This window comes from Aedes aegypti, chromosome 2 (genome assembly GCF_002204515.2).
Source record: "Aedes aegypti strain LVP_AGWG chromosome 2, AaegL5.0 Primary Assembly, whole genome shotgun sequence".
NCBI lineage: Eukaryota > Metazoa > Arthropoda > Insecta > Diptera > Culicidae > Aedes > Aedes aegypti.
In genome coordinates this window covers 228,526,225-228,540,102 of record NC_035108.1, presented here as the reverse complement: position 1 = coordinate 228,540,102, position 13,878 = coordinate 228,526,225, and the positions used below count along the sequence as shown (strand labels likewise).

Sequence of the window (13,878 nt, the reverse complement as noted above, 5' to 3'; positions counted from 1 at the left end):
AAGTGGTTCACCTAGAGTGAATTTATGTCAGAGAAAAAGTAGATTTTGTATGGAATTTGACAGAAAACTGAATGACAAATTCATCCACTTCTCCTGGCCTATGGTTACATAAATAACACGGCACCGCTAAAATGTCAAATAATTAACCCGTGCATAGGTCCATAGTGGAAGTCACGGTATACTCAACAAAGTAGGCTATGAGCCATTTTACGAGACGTTTCGGAACAGCTGATCGCCGGAATGGCGTCAATTGACAGGAGACCTGGGATTAAATCCAGCGTGATTTTCAACAACGCCTCATCTTACCAAACTTGGACATGGAGAAAATGACAAAAATGAGATCCAAAAATGTTCGTTACTGCAACATTACACCTAGTTATTATATCAGCTACCTCTTTGTTACCCATATTGCACATAAAAAAGCACTTTTGTGATCAGAAATATTTTAATAATTTTTCTCCATTTAAGTTTTCGCCTGGATGAAAAGCTACGCTAGAGATGCGCACAGTCATCAACCATCATCATCGCGAAAACTGACGACGATGATTGAAAAATCCCAGGTCTCCTGTCATTTGACCAGGCTTCGTAAAATGGCTTATTCCCACGTGTAAACAACGGTTTTCAATCAAAACATGTGTCGTCATTCCTATCGCCAAGCATGAGGCATACAGGATAGTAAAAGGTGGTAAAAGAGAGCAAGCCTTGCTTTCTTTCGCACTCGTTCGAGCTTGCGATAGGAATGACGTTACTGCCAAATGTCATTTTTCGGAGTATAATATCTTGCTTCCTTTTACCGTGAGTGGAGGTATTATTTTTCACTGACATGCCACGGATTACTGCGATGAAATCATTTTTCTCATTAAGTCAATGGTCGTTATTTCCCGTTACAACATTAACATGTACATTAATTGCGCTTTTTGAATTTAGGTGGTTCATTGTGCTTAGTACCTCCACTATTGGTACATCTACCCTATAAGTAATCAAAATGACAGTTCGAAAGTTAGATTTAGTTTCAATCTTTGTGTAACTTTTCAATTAAAAAAACTCTGCGACAATTGATAAATGCATACAGGACTCTGTAAAATAATAAGATTTTCAACATCGGTCGCAGGTAATAAGTTGCGTTTATTTACGGTAACTGAGTTTAAACAACTCGCTCGAATGCATCTGGCTAAATTATATTCATGATAGATTTAAAACAGAATTGCACAGCGAAATGAAACTAAAGTTTTAGAATTTAAAATTATTTTCGACAAATATTTGGCACTGGTTGTATTTACTATTAATTACTATCACGCTGCCTACCATTTCTTCCTTTTTTCTAGCATTAAAACAAGCGAGATTGTTCAATCGGATTGATCAAGTTTGAATTGAACATGCTCCGCTTTCAGATGCATTCAAATGAGTTGCACAACTATGTTATATTGCAATTTCAGAGAAAACTTTCCGTTTTACGGGTCAACGGAAAGTTACCGCAGCTGTCACATCACTGATTTGCACTGGTAAATCATCAATAGGCTTCAATGATACCTTGGATACCGTCTTGATGATTGTTGTTTGTTGGTGTTTTTCATAGCGTTTTCTCTTTCAAGCATACTATGATTGAATTGTTTGCTTCAATGATATAATGATTTCGAAGCCTGCGGTAGAACTTTGACAGCTGCGGTAGAACTCGGCGGCTACCGCAAAACGGAAAATTTTCTTAACAACCGTAATATTATGAACGCAGGAGATGAAGGTCAACACCGTCTATATGGGTTGAAAACTAGTGATTGATTGAATACGGGTGCCCTAACCTATGTATTCACAAAAAAATCAACAATTGATATGGAATGACTTGAGCTTAACCTAAAATTTACGCAAAATCATCAAATTCCATCAGATGTGGTTTTTTAATTATATTGTTATTTTGGCAGCTTATCAGGATTGCACTATCGTGATTGTTCATTAGGTTTGCTTCACTTTCAATTGATCCTTCAATGACAGTATTAGTGTCTCCACTGATTGATAAATTGGTGCTTGATTGATACTGTTGATTGTTTTGCATCGTACGATGTTGCAAACGAATTTGCTGAATGTGCAATAGCTCGTGCTTAATTTTATTATGCGTCTTTAAATTATGTTTGTATTTTGTGGAAAAATCGCAATGTGAACAATGATACTGAGGTTTTACACCACATTCTTTCTTCTCGTGTCGTTTCCATGTATATTTGGTACGATATAATTTTCCACACTGACGGCATTTATAGATCTCCTGACCAAGGTTTTTATATTTATTTTCAAGATATTTCCACATCATCCAAGATCGTGAAGATAAAGTTGCATCACCAGTTGTATTTTGGAGGAATTCTAAAATATAAACGGATAATGTTAGTAGATGTATATATATATTATATTCTTATTCACAGCATTTCAAATGTGCAAATGTTGTACATTTGGATACACCGAGTTCATCAAAGTCCAACCAATTTTTGATCTTCAACCAGGGGGCATACCTGAAAAAAGGAAAAAATATATTAGATAAATGTGAACTTCTTTAAAAATACGTTTTTTACATTTTACACAAATGAAATTTTTTTTTTCATATATAACGATGCACGTTAATTTTCCTTTAGGAGCGATGTAAGTGATTTACACTAACTGACTTAAAACACAGTAATGCAATGTATGAGTCATAAACATTTATTAATTTCTTTTTATATGTTTGACAAATGTTTGTATTTTTCTTTGCTATCATATATCGATAAACTATGTTTCGAATGATACATACAGTTCAATTTGTATTTTCATGTGGTACCTCAATCTTGAGAAAGATCAAAACATTAATTTGTAGGGCGAATACGAATACGTGAATACATACAGCTAATGAATCAATGGCGTTTTGTAAACAGATTTGTTTATAATTATATTCGAACCTTCTGTTACTTTACATTAGAGTCATAAATAAGTAGAATTAATGTACTTTAGAGTGTCAATTAAAATGGACATGTTGAAATTTATAAATCGATAGTGTGTAAGTCTTATTTTTTCGACGATCCCGCGATACTAATGTATGCTCAAACTGACAATTTTAAACACTTTAATTGCACTTTATTAGGCCAATAAAGCTTTTGCACACTAACAGTTTGCAAAATTTGGTTTGGATTTTTTCATCATACATTTGATTGACACTCTACTGTTCCTGTTTTGGGTCAGCATTGAATACTTAGAAAAAGATTAGATTAGACAAACTTTGAGATTGCAAAGTATATATAGGGATCCAGATCCTATTATTGGCACTTTTGATTCACTTCGACAGTGGGGTTTTTTGAAAGCTACAAAGCTCATATTTGGCCATAATTAGATTTATTCTACGAGTGGCGTGACGCCACTTACGCCATTCGTAGCATAAGCCCAAACATGCGTCATACTGAAGCGAAGTTTCAAACAATTCGGCTGAGAAACCCCCTCAAGCCAAAATGAATCATGGGAAATACCCATGTGGTTCTTCTCTTAGTCAGAAGATGCATCACAATCAAATTTTTACTCGCTTTTCCATGTCATGATTCAGCGCATTGTAGTTCCATTGATTCTTCTGATAGAGAAAACCGAATCATGAACACTATTGCACAGAGAATTCCAGAATAGCAAATAATAAGAAAACATATATGAACTCAATTTGTTCCTGGTATACTGTACAAGCACCATATTCTGAACGGTTAAGAAAATCCAATTTGAATAAATTAAATTGTGGTAATGGTTTGTTTTGCCGTTGCATTTAACTAATATCTAAATGAACGTATACAAATAAGACGTCAATCAATCAACAATAATTGTTTAAAAAATCATGTGTTAGTCTGTCCCATGCATGTGCATCCTAATTATGGACGCCATACACATCAATGTTCAAATATTGTTCCTTATTATGGACAGCAAACTAGCTTTACGTATATTAAAAAAAATAACTATGTCTTTTAGTTTTGAAATGTTACAATTAATCATGTTCCGATCTTTCATTTTACTATTTTGAATATAAAAACGATACATGTTCAGTATATGGATACGGTTCGTATATGGTTCTGGCACGGTACCATCAGCCTTTAAAGGGCATCTCTAGGAGTATATGGATGATAATTAGTAAATATGGTTTGAAGCGACAAGATGATTCGGGGAGCAAAAGGTTAAAGCTATTTTGGAGCGCAATTTATATGAATAATTTTATAAGATGACAAACATGAGGGCCACGTATTGATCTTACCATTTTACCTTTCTTGCTTGTGAACATCAATAATATTTAAGGAGATGTACCTAAGCCACATCTCAATCACAAATCTGGAGAACGATTTGTGCTCTTGAAAATTTATAGATAGCCATTCACGCTGACCAAACAATTAAGTTTTCATCTTGAACGATTATCTGGGTTGTCCAGATTTGTGCTCTTCGAGTTTGGATATTGGCTTCTATTCATCTTCACTTTAATCGCTGCGTTTCTTATGCAACATATTACATACAATCTACGTATGATTGGAAAAGGACAATTTGTTTTTTTTTTTTCAACCTTTACATAGTACGTAATACGTATTTTTTTTATATACTCTATTCTGGGACATACATCGTTGCAGCAAAATACGAGCCCATTTTTTTGTGAAAATCCATGACTATAAGTCTTTGGGTTCAAAAGTGACTAATCATTGTGTTGTTGTCTAGGCAATAGGGGTAGTATGGGCAACCTAAGGCAAAGGTCTCGAAAAGCATTACCAACTGATCGTCTTATAAGGTTCGTTTTTTGTTTGAAGTGTCTCCTTTCACACCCCGGTTGTATTTTGTAAAAAAATGTTGTTAGAATTTTTTTGAAACATTTTTGAAAAACATTATTTTGTGTGTAGTTTTACAATATGCGAGGCTAAATGGTCCCTATGGAACAATCATACGCATCATACGGGGTCAGTTCAAATCAAAGGTGGCCCATATTGCCCCGAATACGCTATGTATGAAAGGTTTAAGGTTACGTGAATAAAGAAAGGTTGGACCATTTTGCCTTTTGGCGTTTTATTGCGTTTAAGATTCTAGGAAGATAAAAAGGTCATATTTTCTCATATACGATAATCTCAAACAATATTTTCGAACCTACTATCTTGTTTCCAGAATTAAATGTGACAACTAGAGACCAAAAAAAAAGAGAAAAAATAAATCAAGAAGCTTGTTAAAGCTGATCATGTTATGTTGTGTATGTATTACAACCATATACTCCATTTTATTACAGAACATGAAGAAAAATGTTATAAAAACTAAAGATGACGATGTCTCAGAAATTTTAAAATGACCTTTTGGTGTGATATTTTTTTAAAATACATTCAATGTTAGAAACATATCAATTTGAACATCGATAATCTGACCTTAAAATTATACTTATGTATCAAAAATAAGTTTTCTTTAGTTATAAGCTATGAAATGTATCTGTGGCATAATTAAAAATAAATGTATATATATATATATATATATACGAAGTATCATACGGAAATTCCTAACGGTGAATACAAACTTTAGGGTCATCCATAAATCACTCGGAAATAAGAAAGCTAATTAAAGACCGCAATTCTTACAAAACCATTTAAAAAGTCTGAAAAGGATCTGAAAGTTCTAAAACTAGAACAATGCGGTTTACGGACAACCCTTCAGTTGCTGTTATATAAAATACACACAACTGCATTATATGTAACACACATTTTGTGTATTTTTAAAGATGACATTTATATAATCTAACCAAACACAGTTATTTAAATTGGCCTTTCCTACACCTTTTAAAAAAGTTGTTTATAATTTAATTGACCAAATATTCTTCTTCTTGTGTTTCTTTGAATGTACGACATTGTAATACAAACAACTACAAAATAAAAAAAAAATCTTATGAAAAGCTCTGACTTGAATTATTCATACAGTAGTCTTCTAATTTCACATTTGTCCTGGACTGCCTTCTTCCATTGCTTCTGGTTTAATTGATTCCATAAAGGTCAAAGAGTCCCGATTTTTTGATTTTCTGCGACTTTCAAGTTGCGGCATATCGGCATGGTGCTTACGGATGTGAACACCTAGATTCCCACGCTGTTTTGCCCTGTAAGTGCAATATGGACACTGGTGCATCGCTTCTTTGCCACCACATTCAACATTTTCATGTCTTCGAAGAGTTGATTTCCAGCGATATCGTTTTCCACAATGTCTGCAAACATACTGGCGCATCTCACTATCATCAGTATCGCTTATTACAGATTCATTTACAGTATATTCAAAGTTTTTCATTATACTTGTATTGGCCAAGAGGGCATATTTATCATCCATGACGGTATTCAAAAGCTTAGTTTCTGATTTCACGAGTTTCTTCGCACCTTGCAGTTTTGCAAGATCTTGTGTATCAGTGCCTTCTTCATCAATATTTGTGTGAGATTCTTTGTCTGTGTATGAATCAGTAAAGTTTACTTGTACATCATCTGGTAGCTCAATATCATCAATTACAGAATAATCTAAATCGTCCATCATACTTGCTGCAAAATCATTACTCTGTGAAGTATTGGAGGTAGATGTCTCATATTCGTTCACTGTGTAGCGTGAAGGGGCGACTTTCGAAATAGCTGAAATTGGAATTTGCTGTATGTTACTTACATCGATTGTTTTTGTTCCTTGACCCGGAAATTTTCTGGATAGTGAGAAGTTTAGTAATTCAATCTTTGTAGTAGTGCCGCCTGATTGTAGATCAGTATTGGGAGCACTAATCGACTGGCTGTTAGTAGTCACTGATGGAATTGTCAGTATGGGCAATGTAGTCATGCCTTGCACAGACGGATTTTTATGCTTTGAATATTTTATCCGGGGATGGGTAGCTTTTACAATTTTTTTCGGAACAGCAATTTGACTCTGATTATTCTGAATTGTACTTGTATTAATAATCGTGTTACTACATCCGGTGGCACCAACTACACTGGAAGTTGTTGGGAGCATCGTGGTTCCTACTGGAATTACGGCAGTCCCAGCAGTTGTTACCACTTCACCTCCACCTACTTTTACAATCGAAATTGTAGTGGGTTTAATGATAGTTGTTTGAGGTGTTATGCTCAAGGTGTCAACTGATGATGTAGTTGTAACTGAATGATTTACCGCATCACGTGGTGTGCTTTTCAACGGTAATATATCTGCAAAAATATAAATGTTTGGTTAGAATTATTCAGAAGCATGATTAGTTCTCAAGTATTTCATAGTTAGCATGGCAAGCGCAATAAACACAAACAAACGCTAATTATAAATGCGTAATTCGAAACAAAACATACAATAATTATTGAAACTAGAAAATTAAATAGTTTAACCTTCGACATGTTTTTACTTATAGTTTGGTCTTCATTGCAAATTATATTTGTAGCTGTATATTTAAAAAAAAACAAACGAAAAACGTTTTATCGGTGTTATATTTTTGTGAATTTATAAACTTATCTATCAAAGTCCTCTTTCCAAACCTTTGAGGCTATTCCTTACGACAGGAGAGAAATTCATAAAATTCTGCGATCTTTTTTGCATATTTTTAACCTGTTAACTAACACTCCGCAACAAGTTACGTATAATTTTAAAGTGAAGTAAAACAATAGATAGTGTTTGATATTTTGATGACGTCGCTTGCACTTGCGGAGGTGGGCGACCAACACTTGTTCGGCGTAAAATGTGGTTACCGAATTATATAACGAATCCGGTTAGGCGTGAATATATGGAGACTCACAAATCCTTACATTATCCCACTAATATCCTTTCCATGACAACTGTGGAGATGCAGAAGATTCTTCGGTCTCTAGTAACAAGTTGTCTAACTAACATTCCTTCCCATCCCTGATGACTGCAAGGACGAGGCCGGCACCGTTATTGACTTTTAAAATTTGAGTTCTCGATGTGTGCACATTAAGAATGGTAAGCTAATCTCAAGCCCCATTCATTAAATCCCTGTGCAACTTTGATTGCGCTGGTCATGATCAAAATGAAATAAAAAAATAGAATTTATTCGCTGTAAACTTAAAAAGGATAAACTAGTACACCATCAATTTTCCAACAATATAGGGCGCTTCAGCATATTCATGGATGCATATAGTAGAATCATTAACCTAGGAATGCTAATGTTGCGACTGTTCGTGTTACCAGCTTCCAATTTGCCACGCGCTGACAAACTGAGTACCGGGCCTCAAAGTGTCAACTAAAATTAAAAAATCATAACAGATCATCTTCCACAATATGTCATTGAACATTTTTAATTAGAAACTAGTTCAATTTTGTGACAATATCTCTATTATGCAGTACCTACATACCAAATTTTCGATCAGTTTTCCAGCCATTTCTTTTGCTGAAACCAATTCAGCAATACACAATTTAACTGATGTACAGCACTTCTGAAATTGTTTACTGGAATTCAGCAATTTAACTTGCTGGATAATTGTCAACACCATTAGGTTTACTGATTTTCAGTAATTTATATGACAGGTGATTGATAATCAGCGAACGAAGAAATTTTGCCGTAAACCAGTAAACATAGGCCAGGAGAAGCCATTCATTATCCTGTCAATTTTCATACAAAATCTACTTTTTCTCTGCTATGGTCGGATGCACTAGTTCACTAATTTGACGTTTGAGCGTTATAGCAACGGAATAGTATTATTATATGTTTTTTTACGAACTTTACTTAAATTTTGCATCAGCAGGGGCTGTCCATCAATTTTCGAGATTTTTCAAACCCCCCTCCCCCATGGATACTTTTTATATGAAAACTAAAAACTGTATGGCGCGTAAGAATTCATACTTTTTCTGCTATGTCACTGATTTTCATTAATTCGAAATTGTGATAAGATTTAGTAACAATCATCAACAACGCGTACAAACTTCAATGACCTACTTCGCATAAATGTACTCTACATTTGGTGACATTATAGAATCCAAAAATACTCAGCAGCAATTGCTCACGTCACCGCCATCGTAAGCATTACTAGTAGGGTCGATGTACCAATAGCCGCATAGCTAAGAACAAATATTCATATAAAATCGGAAAATAAAGCTAGCGACATAACTTTTACATCATCTGAAAGCTTTTTATCTTGGCTTTGTGGAAAAAAATGTGAAACCTACGAAAACCAATATTTTGTATTTATTATCGCTTGTGCCACTATAGGAACACATGTGCCTATAGTAGCACTATTTCTAATTTCTGTTCCTATAGTAGCACTAGCTTCACGGTGTGGGCTAAATTCAAATCAGAAGCGTATTTTTACTAAAATTTTATATTTTTCCTTTAAAGTGTGGATCAAAAGCTTTCGTTTGATGTAAAAAAGTTCTTAATTCGTTAATTATTATGTTAAATAAAAAATAGTTTCTTTTGGTAGTGCTACTATATCAAACTATTTATTTCGATCATGTTTTGAACAAAATCGCGCTGTGTATCAATGGCACCGTCAAACGAGTCTATGACATTTGGTCGAATGACATTTAGTCGAATGACGTTTCGTCGAATGACATTTAGTCGAAAGTACATTTGGTCGAATGGACATTTCGTCGAATGGACATTTGGTCGAAAATAATTTAATTGATTTTAAAATTTTTATAGTATTTAACTGAAAGGAATTTCAGTCAAAAATTTAGTCGAATAGGGATTTTCAGATTATTTTACAGAGTGTCATTTTGACGCTAATACATAGGATTGAGTCATAGGAAAGGGGAAAAGCATGTATGGTAGGTGATATTACTGGAGATTGCAAATGCTAGGACAACATGGTGAAGGGCAAGAAATCAGCATTGGTGTACTGCAATTTCTTGAACAATCTTCAAGCCTTTCAGTATGCAACGACTGATATTCTGAAATTCAAGTTGATCACTCAGACTCCCCTGTACCACCGATAAACCCCATGCGCTGTTGACGTTACATGAGTCATTGATATCATTCAGGCTTCTTCTGCGAGTTGAATGAATCGCGATGAGCTGATCTCAAATGGAAGCAAGTCAACTTTTCTCACCAAAGTCGACTAGTCTCACCTCACGTGAGTAGAAAAACGTATCCTATTTACAGACTTTTGATGTACTTTGTCACAATCGTTTCCTTAAAGCCATGAACATCAAAATTGGCCCTGTTTTTTGGAAACTTTAATGTGTCCAAATTGTATCAGGTCTGGTCCCGCTTTCTAAATTCTTACCCACGGTCACGCTATAAAACTTGATAGATAATAAAGGTTCCAAGCACTCACTCTTGAACTTGACAAGGGATAAAGATCAGCAGTTATGTATAAAATTATGTATAAAGAAAGATTACATTTTTAAAGAATAATAAATTCAACAATGTTTAATATTCCAATAACTGAGTGACGAGAATATTTTGGAGGATTTTTTTCTAAAGAATGGCGATATTTTGAAAGAATAATAAATTCAACAGATCTTTGGGTTTCCAACGTTTAGCTATAAAAAGACACACTTATTTTTGAACTCATACAAATTTGGGTAAAATAAACGTTCCGTCTTCCAATTCAAAAATGACTGAAGAATAACATTTTCAAGAATTAGCATATATACTAACCACGATGTAAAGCATAGGTAACAATTATCATGTAGATAGATTCGTTTTTGACTTCTGATGAAAAGTTTGTTTGCCCAAAAATAAACTTAAAATCATCCATTGTGCAAAAAATCTAGTTCGGTTTTGTATCTGTTAAACCGAACGGTTTTTCGATCAACAATTACTAAAAAATTTTGACGTAATGTTTTACTCATTCGACCAAATGTCCATTCGACTAAATGTCCCTTCGACCAAATGAACTTTCGACCAAATGTCATTCGACCAAACGTCATTCGACCAAATGTCTTTCGACCAAATGTCGTAAAGCCCCGTCAAACGGGGTAACTTGCAACACTTCGACATGTAACCGAATTGTCGTTTCGTTCAGCATTGAGTTATTTTTTTTATAATTTATTCCGCCAGTATACAACAGAAGATTTTGGCGTGGGTTTGGGAATTGTTTATTTTTAGTTTGGTTTGCTGGAGGTGAAAATCATATTAAATGTTGGATTGCATGAAATTTATGCTGAAAAACGTTCTTCGTACCACTCAAACGGTAGATATATGTCATTCGAGGCATTTGCTATCAGTTACAGTACTTAGTAGTGTACTAATTGACAATATAAAAGTTTTGATAATTTAATGCATAAATACTATAATAATTCAAAAACGGTTTTGACTACCCTTGTGGGGTAACTTGCAACATCTATTTTGTTCTCAATTGTTTGATATTTCTTGCCGTTTATCATCGTAAACACATGAAAAGGCAAAATGGAACATAAATATGTTCAGTAACATTAAAATTTCAATACACGTTTGGTAATAAATATTGAAAATATTACATGAATCGCATTATTATTAGATTGAGATATATTTTCTTCATGAAAATGGTAACGGCAGTCTAGCGTAGGGACAGTATGGACCACCTAAGGAAAACTCTTGAAAAACAAAGAAACAAAACACAAATAATCGTTTTATAAGGGGTCATTCAAAAATGACGTCCATCATTTGGGGTAGAGGGGGTTTACGAAAGTGCATGTCTAGAAACCCCGAAAAACGATGGACGTCATATTGCATGCAAGTTGGCTGAAATAGTCAAATTTTGCATTTTCAATAGTCAATATTTCAAAAACAAGACTTGCTATGATGTTTTTGAAAACGGCAATGGATTCAGACAGCCTTAATCTAGTAATTAGCTATATTTTAGTGCTTGAGACAAAATCGTGTTTCATAGTTTAACAGAATTAGGAAATAGAAAAGCCCTACATAAAAACTGTCTTTAACAAATTTGTTCATCTTGTCTGAATCTATAATTTTACTGAAGATACCATAAAACCACAGACAAAGTAAAAAAAAATATTCCTTCAACTTTTTGAGTCAATTATTGAAATACTGTAACCGTCCTTTATTCTGCGCAGCTTATTCTGACGTTCTGTAAACGTTTCGTACAAATCGGTCTATCAATAATTGAGATTATTGAACATTTCGTACAAATCGGTCTATCAATAATCTCAATTATTGATAGACCGATTTGTACGAAACGTTTACAGAACGTCAGACATAACTTGAGTTTCAGTGTATATTTATGAGCGTTTTTTAATCACGAGTTCAAGAACAATAACAGTTTGACTAAAGTGAATTTCAAGCCATAAAAAATAAATTATTTTGTATGGAAAATCGAAAAATATGCAAATGTATTTGTCCAATACGATACATACACGTAGATTTTAAATAGCGTTTACGCACCACCTAACGTTGCACAGCGCCAAACATTGAGCATTTGGCCAAATCAGGGAAACTCATATTGAAATATATTATTCGTTGGAATTTTCAAACTTCTGCAGACCATAGTACACAAAGCTTTTTTACGCGTGTTTTAAGCTTTTACGTTAACAATGTTACGTTTAAATATTACGTAATACAACAGGGGGAGGGAGGGGTCATAATGTTACGGTTCATACAACAATTTTAAGTTTTCATAAACACAAAAGCTGTTACGTGTGGGAGGCAGGGGCACTAAAAATGGTAAATTTAGCTTTGCCTATTTGAATAAACACTGGTTTATAATTGCTTAAAACAACGAGCCACACTCTCGATAACTTGGCGAGATAATAATTTATGCGAGAACTGTTAATGTTTGATGGGGTTTGTGTCTTCTGGTAATTTAGTAATGCCTGTCACGTTTTTCATAACCCCTCGTTCTTCTTCTTCTTTTTCTTTTTGGCATTACGTCCTCACTGGGACAGAGACTGCTTCTCAGCTTAGTGTTCAAAAAGCACTTCTACAGTTATTAACTGAGAGCTTTCTTTGCCAAAGTTGCCATTTTCGCATTCGTATATCGTGTGGCAAGTATGATGATACTCTTTGCCCAGGGAAGTCAAGGAAATTTCCATTACGAAAAGATCGGGAATCGAACCCGCTTTGTAGCCGCGGAATCTAACCACTCGGCCCCATAATGTGTACATAACCCTTGTGTGGACAATATGTTGAACTCATAATCCATAAAAATGAAATAAACATAATTTTTAAAGAGAAATTACCGCACTCATCAAAGATGTAGGTAGTTGTAGTGGTTCCATCATTCTGTAGTTCCGTTTTTTTAATAATTTTATCCTTCTTCAAAAGTTCTTCAATGCGAACTGTGTCGATGACTGTAGCTGTTTGCACCGGATGAATTGTTTGTATTGTTTGCGATTGATTGGATAGTAACGGATTTGATTGATGAGGTAATGCTGCTGTGGTGAAAAGTATATACTTGTTATCTTTCTTGGAGACAACAATATTTTTGCTTTCCAACAAACAATCGTTCAAAACAACAGGCGTTGATTGTGTAACTGGTGCCAACTGGTTGGATGTCGTTGCGGTTGTCGGCAAAGGTGGTGTTATTTTCAATATCTTCGTTGCTGAATTGTCTGATATCATTGAAGTTTTAACAAGACGATTATCTGCAATGAAAGAATCGAATTAGAGGGTGGAACGTTAATTAGCAACAAGAACTAGAAAAGCATCCTTATCCATTTATTCCCGTGCTCTGACTAGTTATGTTCAAATGAGTTTGAGAGAAATAATATTTACATAAGCAATGTTATCTAAAACTAAGAATATAGAATATGTGATAACTTGTTCAATAAGTAGTTCAAAACCAATGGGCTAAATTATTGATCGTTTACCGTAAAGTGCCCTAATCCAGTGCATTGAATCCGCGTTTTTGATTCAAAATATAAATTTGAACACTTCAAAATTTATCCACATTGCTATGTATATGAAAATATTGCACAAAACCGTAATTTTCGATTTCATAGAAATTTTCAAAAATGGCTTGGGTCTCAAATGTGCTA

General features: G+C 34.3%; 2 protein-coding genes across 11 annotated transcripts in view; both read right to left on the bottom strand.

Annotated features, from left to right (window-relative positions):
* The window catches only part of LOC5571687 (longitudinals lacking protein, isoforms A/B/D/L), a 347,874-nt gene that overhangs the window by 217,760 nt on the left and 116,236 nt on the right, over positions 1-13,878 (bottom strand). Inside the window, exons 7-8 of one of the 10 annotated variants that reach the window (XR_002500373.1) lie at positions 2,407-2,495; positions 2,243-2,349 (exon numbers count right to left, since the gene is read on the bottom strand). The exons of 8 other annotated variants lie outside the window; for them this stretch is intronic. Coding sequence is in view for 1 of the 2 variants with exons in the window: in XM_021844284.1 (XP_021699976.1) it covers positions 1,856-2,349 (494 nt within the window). In the remaining variant the exon portion in view is untranslated. Of the gene's footprint in view, positions 1-1,243; positions 2,350-2,406; positions 2,496-13,878 lie in introns of those variants that run through there. One more of the 10 variants, XM_021844284.1, reaches the window with a different exon arrangement.
* LOC110674020 (longitudinals lacking protein, isoforms F/I/K/T-like) lies at positions 2,794-13,485 on the bottom strand. The gene is made up of 2 exons (XM_021844292.1): positions 13,081-13,485; positions 2,794-7,163 (listed from the first exon to the last, which is right to left on the bottom strand). Exons 1-2 carry the CDS (start codon positions 13,460-13,462, stop codon positions 5,932-5,934), a joined length of 1,614 nt encoding a protein of 537 aa, XP_021699984.1. The 5' UTR covers positions 13,463-13,485; the 3' UTR covers positions 2,794-5,931.

Bases quoted from the DNA above. Each gene is read 5' to 3' on its own strand.
- LOC110674020 (XM_021844292.1), bottom strand. From the start codon at position 13,462: ATGATATCAGACAATTCAGCAACGAAGATATTGAAAATAACACCACCT. The intron at 7,164-13,080 runs GTAATTTCTCTT...ATATTTTTGCAG, and splicing joins CTACATCTTTGATGAGTGCG to ATATATTACCGTTGAAAAGC.